This window comes from Esox lucius, chromosome 17 (genome assembly GCF_011004845.1).
Source record: "Esox lucius isolate fEsoLuc1 chromosome 17, fEsoLuc1.pri, whole genome shotgun sequence".
In the NCBI taxonomy this organism is placed as follows: Eukaryota; Metazoa; Chordata; class Actinopteri; order Esociformes; family Esocidae; genus Esox; species Esox lucius.
This window is the reverse complement of record NC_047585.1, coordinates 26,552,251-26,562,219: the sequence shown is the minus strand read 5'-3', so window position 1 is coordinate 26,562,219 and position 9,969 is coordinate 26,552,251. Positions and strand designations below refer to the sequence as shown.

General features: G+C 41.8%; 1 protein-coding gene across 1 annotated transcript; it reads left to right on the top strand.

Moving 5' to 3' along the window:
• The first annotated feature begins 1,349 nt into the window (after positions 1-1,349).
• On the top strand, positions 1,350-8,028 carry nbl1 (NBL1, DAN family BMP antagonist). The gene is made up of 4 exons (XM_020055836.3): positions 1,350-1,850; positions 4,043-4,223; positions 4,837-4,948; positions 6,102-8,028. Exons 2-4 carry the CDS (start codon positions 4,051-4,053, stop codon positions 6,420-6,422), a joined length of 606 nt encoding a protein of 201 aa, XP_019911395.2. The 5' UTR covers positions 1,350-1,850; positions 4,043-4,050; the 3' UTR covers positions 6,423-8,028.
• The last annotated feature ends 1,941 nt before the right edge of the window (positions 8,029-9,969 follow it).

Sequence of the window (9,969 nt, the reverse complement as noted above, 5' to 3'; positions counted from 1 at the left end):
AGGGAATACCATTGCCATGAAGGGGTGTATCTGGTCTGCAGTGATGTCCAGGTTGGTGGCAAGCGTGAAATTGAAATCCACATGAATGCCCAGACCCAGGGTTTCCCAGCAGAACATTGCCCAGGGCATCACACTCCCTCCACCAGCTTGTCGTCTTCCCACAGTGCATTGTGGTGCTATAATTTCCCCAGGTAAATGGTGCACACATACACAGTTGTCCACATGATGTAAAAGAAAACGGGACTCATCAGACCAGGCCACCTTCCACTGCTCACAGGTCCAGTTCCGACGCTCACATGCACATTGTAGACACTCTTAATGGTGGTCTCAGGGGCCGTTAGGGGCACTCTGAACAGTCTGTGGCAACGCGGCTCCATATGCAGCAGGGTGCGATGCACTGTGTGTTACCACACATCCCTCCTGTAGCCATCATTCAAATTGTCTGTGGCTTGTGCCACCGCAGACCTTCTGTTGGCTAGGACCAGACAGGATAGTCTTCATTGCCCTTGTGCATAGATGCCCTTGTGCAACCCTGTCGCCAGTTTGTGGTTTGTCCCTCCTCGGACCACTGTCGATAGGTACTCGACACCGCTGACCTGGAGGACCCCACAAGCCTGGCTGTTTCAGAGATGCTCTGACCCAGTCGTCTGGCCATAACAATTTGGCCCTTTTCAAAGTCACTCAGGTCTTTACTCCAGCCCATTTCTCCTACATCCTACACTGACTACAAGAACCGATTGGTCACTTACCATCTAATCTATCCAGACCTTGACATGTGCCCTTGTTAGGAGATGATCAATGTTAATCTGTTCACCTGTGAGTGGTCATAATCATTTCACTAATCAGTGTATTTCCAATCATACATCGTAAGTATACTCATTTAGTGGGGCGGGTGGCATGCTGTCCTGAAGGAATAGTGTTCAAGTGCTGTCCCAAAGTTTGAATTAGCTACTGATGGACTCCTTGAAAATATTTACATGAATACATTTGAAAGACATATTTTCAACGTCTGTTTAACGTCTTGTGCTCATAGGGATGAACGTAGCCTACACAGTTGAGATCACTGTCAACGCACTCCAGTTGCGAATTTGACTCAAATGCATGTCAGTATATGCAATATTTCACAATTACTGTCCGAATAAATGAACATTTAAAAAGAAGCTTATGAACGTCTTACAGATAAAGATTTTAATTTTTGTATTTAAAACACTTTCGTGGTGAAAATAAAATACACGGGGAAATTATTATATTTTACATAAAAATGTTGTCTTGATTCCTACGCAGTGTCATATGAGCTGAAATGGACAAGGCTCCGTTCGCTGTAAAACTGAAATTCAGACCTGCTTAACTCATTTCCCCCTCCAGTTCCCGTTCGTCCACAAACACAGCGGGAACCCTGTCTGTAGGCGCAGCCGCACCTATACCCTAATCCAGCGACCAAAGCAAATGCACGATACAGCTTTACGGAAAAGACAGCCTACCGGTGAAACTTTTTGGGGGAGAAGAGGTGGAAACACTCTGAGGGGAACGGAGGGGAGGGACCAAGTGCGTTGATGGAGTGAGAGACTGGGTTTCTAATGCGCATTATGTCCTCAACATTCTCTATCTGACCTTCTCTCTCGTTCTGACGGATGATGTAATTGTTATCTAGGAAGACTATCAAGGGTGAACCCTTGACTGCTAAAAGCAGTAATATTTTCCATTTTCAATCATCAACTACGGTGAATCGGCTTCACGCATCTCTCCATCGTCTCTCCGGTCTCCTGCGGGACGGGTGGCGAGAGGGTTGGGGGTGACGGGTGTTGGAGCTTTAGTGACAGTATATTGCTGCATTTCGGTGATTTCTAACGGTAAGTGAACGGGTTTATTTTCCTTATTAACGTAGCCTATCTAGACGCAAAGTTAAAGTGTTGATGTCTTTCTGCCTCGGGTAGATGCCAAAGTGTTACAACACAAAATGTCACGTTGCAAACTTCAATTGCCGACAGTGTTTATAGAGAGCTGTAATTTGTCAGGATAGCTGACCTTTCACTTTTGAGAAGCGCGTCGTAATTATTCCCCTCGGGTTCTGTTCTGTCGTACTTGCGGGTATTCTGTATCTTTTTCTGAACACATAACTTTATCATTCAATTATTTTGATGTAACGGATTTAATATGCACTGGCCTATGTGCTAATTTGCTAAAAAAACCTACAATGTAGGCCCGACCTAGTTCCCTGAAGAGTTTGGTTCAGCATAATACTGTAGGGAATGGCGATGCCCTCTAGGAAGCGTTCTATAATTCCTACCAAGTAGATTTACTGTATTGACACGATGCGTAGGGTGTTAGCTTTTCACGTGTGAGATAGTTCCTTGCTCGCCCCAATGCATAGGCTGCATATCTTGTGATACGAATAAACACTAAACTAGGACCATTAAGTCCAAATGTTGACTGATTTAAGTGATAACATATACAAAAAGCTGGGATGCATGAAATGCCCCATCTGTGAAATTAGCACTTATTTTCATTTCCAACACACTTGAGCGCTTCTTGTCATGCCCTCCCTCCCCAATCGTCTCTCACGCTCTGTTTTACAGCTGCAGGGTATTCGGTGGTTGGACAGGGATATTGAATCCTTCAGGAATGTTATTTGCCCGAAGGCACAGCAACATTCTCAATTCTAAAAAGTGACCCATGTAACCACATGGAAGTAAAATGGTGTATTTGTGTAATGGTTTGTAGTCTTATTCGCGTGACCAACCAACCGTATAAGAAACGAGGATTTCTGTAGAAGTTTGTTATATTACGGAACCGAACTACCCAGTTTTAAGGGAAGCTAGAGACGATTTTTTGGAGGTTGATAGTTTATTAGAGTCAGGTGGTGTCGAGCAGACATCTTTCTATTCCCCCTTCGGCCTCTCTCTGCTTGGCCACTTTGTACACATAGAGAAAAAATGTGTACACACCCCCGGAACAGTTGTCACATTATAATGTCTTATACCAATTATAACACCGAAAGATTGATTACATTAAATGTGTTTGCTACTTGTCTAAACAACTTGCTCACAGCTTTTATAAAGGGAAGTAAATATTATGTTGATTATTTGATTTCAATAATTTTAGGGACTGAAATTAGGGACTGAAGACATTATCAGGATAAAATGTAAAGAGCAAAGCCCAGGTAAAATGTTGAAGCAAAACCTACCATATTCTTCTAAATACCTAACTGTGGCAGGGGATAGTTTTATTTTCCATCAAACGATAGTCTCTAATTTTCAAGAACTAAACAACTCTTGGAAAGGCATTCTGCCGTTCTTTGGTATTACAGTTTATGTACTCTTCAGAAAAATAAATCTCAGGGTAAGGTACTCAAAAGGCTAAGGCAGGTTTACAATCTTTGTATTTACTTATATCCTGACAGATTACCCAGACCCTGGCCTCAAACATACCATGAGGCTAGGAACATTCACAAGCAAACCCATAATGTGAAGGTGCCTCTTGAAAATACTGTAATAACACTTTCTATTATGAATGTTGTTGACCATTTGGAGCAGTTTGAGTAGATCTATTGTAATTGCTCTTTATATGTAATATTATTTGAATGCAGCAAATGCAAGGGTTGATTTTGGATTTTGGAATTGCAACTGTATGAAGACTCGACTGGAAAACAACTTCAACTAGCGTTGGTCAAAGTGAGTGCAAGCTAGCGGAACACAGGCGCAAAAGCCACTGCGTTGGTCGCGTGAAATCCCTCCCTGTTAAGTGACATCAACGCATCAAACTGATGTAGTGTGACTTCTGGCCCATTAGACAATGATGAAAGCAACAGTTTCACTAGGCTCTGTAACAACAAAGCAAGTGACCACCACTCAATGCAGATGATTACAGCAAACAATAACAAAACAGCAACAGGATTTAACATTATCCCCAAAAATTATTCACAATTTAGTTTCTTGTTCAGTTTGCTTTTCCCAGAACATTACAGATTACAGGTGGCTATGTAGCTGAACTCACCAAAATCATTCAGGTTTTTATAACAACAAAAAAAAACTACGCTTCTTAGGTGCAGTCATGTGGCAAAGAATTGTGATTTGCTGCATGCTGCTTGCGCTCTGTTCAGCGGCACCGCCTGCTCACATCAACCGTCTGGCACTGTTCCCTGACAAGAGCGCTTGGTGCGAGGCCAAGAACATCACACAGATAGTTGGGCACACTGGCTGCCAACCTCGTTCCATCCAAAACAGGTCAGTATGGAGCTCACGCATGCACGCTCAAACACACACACATCCACACCTGCCACATACTCAAGTCTGTACAGCACAGCATACATGCAGAGGCATTTCATTTAGTTTTTATGAGGGTGACAGACTTTAAGTTACCCAAATATCACTATAATGTTTCTAACCTACAGAATTAAAGCAGCCTATATATTGTACATAACACTGTAGCAGTTTAAGAAAAAATAATACTGTAGATTAGCAGCATTCTGGGTAGTATTGTTGAACATTTAGATATGGCAGGTATTGCAGTAATATACATAACAGTGTAATCTAGCAGCAATTGGTTAGAACTGTTTAATATTATAGATACATATGAGTTTAATAAGCTCATGAATGGTGGCATAGCACACTACAATTACGTAGTGGGAATTTAAGAAGAAACATTTGTACACAGCAAAAATGTATCAAGAAGATAAAGCAATAATATACATAATGTACATAGCAGCAATTTAAAAAGAGTACTGTAAACTGTCAGTAATATTAGTAGTAGTATTGAATATTATAGATATGGCATGTATGGCAGTAATATACATTATACAGAAGCCAAAGATGAATGGTCTCCTCCCTCTCAACTCAGGGCGTGTCTGGGGCAGTGCTTCAGCTACAGCGTCCCCAACACCTTTCCCCAGTCCACGGAGTCCCTGGTGCACTGTGACTCCTGCATGCCCGCCCAGACACAGTGGGAGGTGGTAAGCATGCACAAACACACACATACACGTTTGTGTATTTACATCCTTGTGGGGACCAGGAAAACAAACAAAAAAAATCCACGTCCCCAAACTCTAACCTTAACCTCAATAACTTAAGCTTGAAATTAGCCTAGCCCTAATGTCTAACCCTAAACCTAACCAGTATTGCCTCAAGCTTAATGTAACCTACATTCTTGACTAGGGCTAATTGTAAATTTGACCATAAACCTAACTCCCAGGCCGGAATTTGACTTTATTTTCATGTTTTACTATCCTTGTGAGGACCTCTGGTCCTATTTCAATCTGTTAAACAAAACACACACACTGACACACACGCACACCAGCTACTGTAACACTACTCTTTTAATGTAAGCACACAACCACAAACTCATGGAAAATGTGATCAAACAACCCCAGTAGCTTAAAGAAACACAGAATCACACATTACTGACCGCAATTGGTCATGTATTTCATTCATATGAGGTTTCCCATGTACTCTGTGTTTAATGGGCCTGTCTGTGTAGTAGCCAGGGATTCCAGAGCCCTGGAACAACAAAGCCTGTGTGTTGAGGTGTATGTAGTTTGGAGAGCCGCCAGACAGGTATATAGCAGTGAGCTATTTACTGTATGCAGTAATGATAAAGAAATGGAAGACATCTATTGTGTCTCATCGGTCCAGCTGCAGAAAATGAATGGTGACTATGATTTGGACTCATTTGATCTACCCAATTCATCTGTCCAAGGTCCCTCTTTGATATTACAATAAATTATTTTCCCAGGTTGTTATAGTTTCATTTAAAGTGGTTGTGTTGCCCCGAGCCTAAAGGATACATGCACACAAGGCTGCCATTTGTTATGATTAACAACCATGACGGGACATTGTCAAATGATTTCAGATGCCCATTGTTGATTTGGGCAGCTGTGTCAAGCATGGCTGAATAACTGAAATCACAATATGACTCAAGGGATACGTTGTTTAAAGATGGATACTGAGGCTTTGTCTAAAATGTCTCTGCCAGAGGCTGAAGTGTGGGACACTTTGTGCGTGTATGTTTGTGCTTTATATGGGGGAATGTGCAGGTGTGATGTGTGTGTTTTCTGTGTCTAATACTTTGTGCATTGTGTGGGTTTGTGTGTGTGTGTGTGTGTGTAGGTGACACTGGAGTGCCCGGGCAGTGAGGACACCCCTCGTGTGGATAAGCTGGTGGAGCGGATCATCCACTGCAGCTGCCAGTCCTGCAGTAAGGAGGGGGCCCAGGATGGGGCAGTGATGCAGCTTTACCCATCAGAGGGTGTCCAGGACCCACCGCCTCTCCAACCAGAGAGTCACCACACCGGCACACACCCTCATCCCCACACAGACACACACCCTCATCCCCACACAGACACACACCCTCATCCCCACACAGACACACACTCTCAGCACGTTCACACAGAGCCGCGCCCGCACACACACACATCTGACGGAGGGTAGGTCGCCCGACAGCCGCTGATGCTCTTCCTCTCTCTCTCATCTTCTCTTTCTCTTTATCCGTTCCTGATTCTTCACCCTTTCAGTATTGTTTTCGTCACACAATCGCAGTACTTGATATAATTTTCCTTTTCTTTCGTTCAACCTATCTTTGTTCATTCACCACCTTCAAAGCACTTTGAAAGTATAACTTTATATAAAAATGCTTATAAAAGCACATGCACACATGTTCAGTCATGATGTACTATTCACAAAACGACTACAGTATTGTACACCTGCTTATCTACAGCATCTTCAGTAAGTATTCAGACCCCTTCACTTTCTCCACATTTTGTAGAGTTATATACTTTATTTGTAATTGGTTCATTATTCTTTTATGATTAATCTACCGGGAATATAACCCGTAATGACAAAGCCAAAGTATGTTTTTTCACATACGAAATTGAACTCAGATGCATAATATATCCATTCATCATCCTTGAGCTGTCTCTGCAACTTGATTGGAATCCACCTTGGGCAAATTCAATTGATTGGATATAATTTAGAAAAGGCACACATCTGTATATAGAGGGTCCCACCCCTCACAGTGGAAGTTAGAGCAAAATCCACACAATGAAGTCCAACAAACTCAGTTTCCTCCGAGATAAAATAAAGCATGGAAAGTTCACCGGAGCATGGTGAGCTCCATCATGGTGAAATAACCAGGCGAGAAGGGCCTTTGTCAGGGAGGTGACCAAGAACCCAATGTCACCTCTAACAGAGCTTAAGTTTCTCTGCAGAGATGGGAGGATCTGACAATAGAACCATTTCTACAGCAATGCATCAATCAGGCCTTTTTGTTAGAGTGGGTAAATGGAAGCCACTCCTCAGTAAAAGGCTTATGACATGCCATCTGAAGGACTCAGCATGAGGAAAAAGATGATCTGGTCTGATGAGACTAAAATCAAGCTATTAGGCCTCAATGCCAAAGCAGTATGTCTGGCAAGGTACCACCCATCACCTGGCTAATACCATCCCTATGATGAAGCATGGTTGTGGAACTAGGAAAAGTCCCACTACCACATCTCAGAGGCAGGGACTAGGAAACAATCCAGAGTACACAGGACCTCAGACTGGGATGAAGATTAATCTTTCCTTATGACAATGATCTGAAGCACACAGCCAAGAAAATACTGGAGTGACTTCAACACAAGTCTCTGAAGTGTCCTTGAGTGGCCCAGCCAAAGCCCAGACTTGAACTCTATTGAACATTTATGGGGAGACCTGAAGATCACAGTTCACAGACATTCCTCATCCAATCTGACAGAGTTTGAGAGGATCTACAAAGAACAATGGGAGAAACTCCCAAAATCCAGTTGTGCCAAGCTGGTAAATGAAGTATATAACATAACAAAATATAGAAAAGTTAAGGGGTCGAAACATTTTTCAAAAGCACTACACTATTTTAATTTAACTTCACTGATTTAGGATAACAAATATCACAATACTACATAGACATGCAGGCATGCATTGGGATTTGACTATGGATCTTACAAGCTATAGTCTTTTTGTTAATCTGTCCTGATAGAAACTAACTAACAAACAAATAAATTGTAGATCTAAAATACAAGTTGTACTAAGATTATTTCCTTTATTTCTGTCTTTCACCATGCATTACAATCTGAATTTATATCTGAGCTCATTCTGTTCTAATTTCTGCCTCTCATATGAGTATAAAGCTCTTTTGTGCAGTGTTGTCAATGAAACTATCTTCTAGTGATTTAGTTAAGGCCTTTTCTCTATTATTGTTATCACATGGTCTGTATGTGTCATTTGAATAGTCAGCTGCCCATGTTCATAGAAATACGTGGAATCAAACATATGACAAGACCGGACCCAGCCTATGGACCTTTTCATCCAGCCTGTATACCTGTACATCCAGCCCATTAACTTATTCATCCAGCCCATGGACCTATTCATCCAGCCCCTGAACCTATTCATCCAGCCTGTGTACCTGTACATCCAGCCCATGAACCTATTCATCCAGCCCATGGACCTATTCATCCAGCCAGTGAACCTATTCATCCAGCCTGTGTACCTGTACATCCAGCCCATGAACCTATTCATCCAGCCCATGGACCTATTCATCCAGCCAGTGAACCTATTTATACAGCCTGTGTACCTGTACATTCAGCCCATGGACCTATTCATCCAGCCAGTGAACCTATTCATCCAGCCAGTGAAACTATTCATCCAGCCCATGAAACTATTTATCCATCCCATGAAACTATCCATCCAGCCTGTCAGAGATTTAAAGAAACATTTTTTTCAAATGTTTTCTCTGCAAGGAAATATAATTATGTTTAGGTGTGGCCCTCCCGACCTTGGTGAAGAATAAATGTGGCCTGCAGGGCAAAATGAGTTTGATGCCACTGATATAGATTTAGCTGGTTCTGCTGCTCTCTGCTGCAGCACAGAGGTACTACAGCGAGCATATTCATAGAGACATTGCATGTCTTGGTGGAAAAATAATTTCAAATTCCATTGTCCAATGGTAACATGTATGCTGCATTTGTGTAAGGACACAAAGAAAGTTGTAGCATTTGCTCTCTCACTGGTTACTTTTACAGTGTTTGGGAGTTTTAATGGCAGGAATTGATACTCAAAAACGCACACACAAACACACAAACACAAACTATAATGCACTAATGTTGGTATATCATCAATTCACAATTTCAAATGAAAAATATTGTAAATACACATTCTTTTCACAAAACTGCCTTTGTCCAACAATGCTATTCAAATATAAATATCTTTGATGAGATATCATTGCCCACCTAGAGCTGTGTGCTGTAGATGGAAGGACTTAGGCAGAGTTACTAAAAGCCTGGGAAAGAGAGAGGGGTGTAAGAACTGTAAGAAAGAGGTTTATTGCATAGAGATCACTTCCTGGCTGGTAAAATATTGTGTCCAGATTTGCACTGAAGGGTGAAATGTATGTGATATCGCTGAACAATTTGGTTGGACATTTTAACAGGGTAGGTGCTTATCCCGAATAAAAACCTAAACCTGACCTTAGCCCCTACCCTTAACCTGGAACTAAACATTCACCTAACCGTAATTCTTTGGGCTGTTATCTTGAAAGGGCATACTTCCAAATCTTGTCGTGACCTGGTCTAACCGAAGAGGCCATTACTTGTGGCTAACCAATATTAGGGCTGATTTGAGGTTATATTAACTGCTGCTTTGCATTGCAAAGGAACGGTTATTGTAACAATTATTTTCACCTGAAACTCTTCAAAGTTGTCAGTCCATAAGTAAGCATGTTTTGGTACGTTAAAAGCAACGATATTTGAGACCATAACCAATCTGACCTGTAGATGTCAGTATGACTGCATGTATTTGACCCAGTTATCGGAGTGTCACTGGGAGGATTAACTATCGTGTTTTATTTTTTCAGGATTTTTATACCCTACACCACATTCTGTTCCAAGCACCTCCTTACTGTTTTCTTTAAAACAGGATGCAACAGGAATCAATTCACTCTAATGCTGATTATTCACCTGTTATT

Coding starts and splice junctions, on each gene's coding strand:
- nbl1 (XM_020055836.3), top strand. CDS start 4,051: ATGTGGCAAAGAATTGTGATTTGCTGCATGCTGCTTGCGCTCTGTTCA. Junction 4,224..4,836: donor CCTCGTTCCATCCAAAACAG/GTCAGTATGGAG, acceptor CTCTCAACTCAG/GGCGTGTCTGGGGCAGTGCT. Junction 4,949..6,101: donor CCCAGACACAGTGGGAGGTG/GTAAGCATGCAC, acceptor GTGTGTGTGTAG/GTGACACTGGAGTGCCCGGG.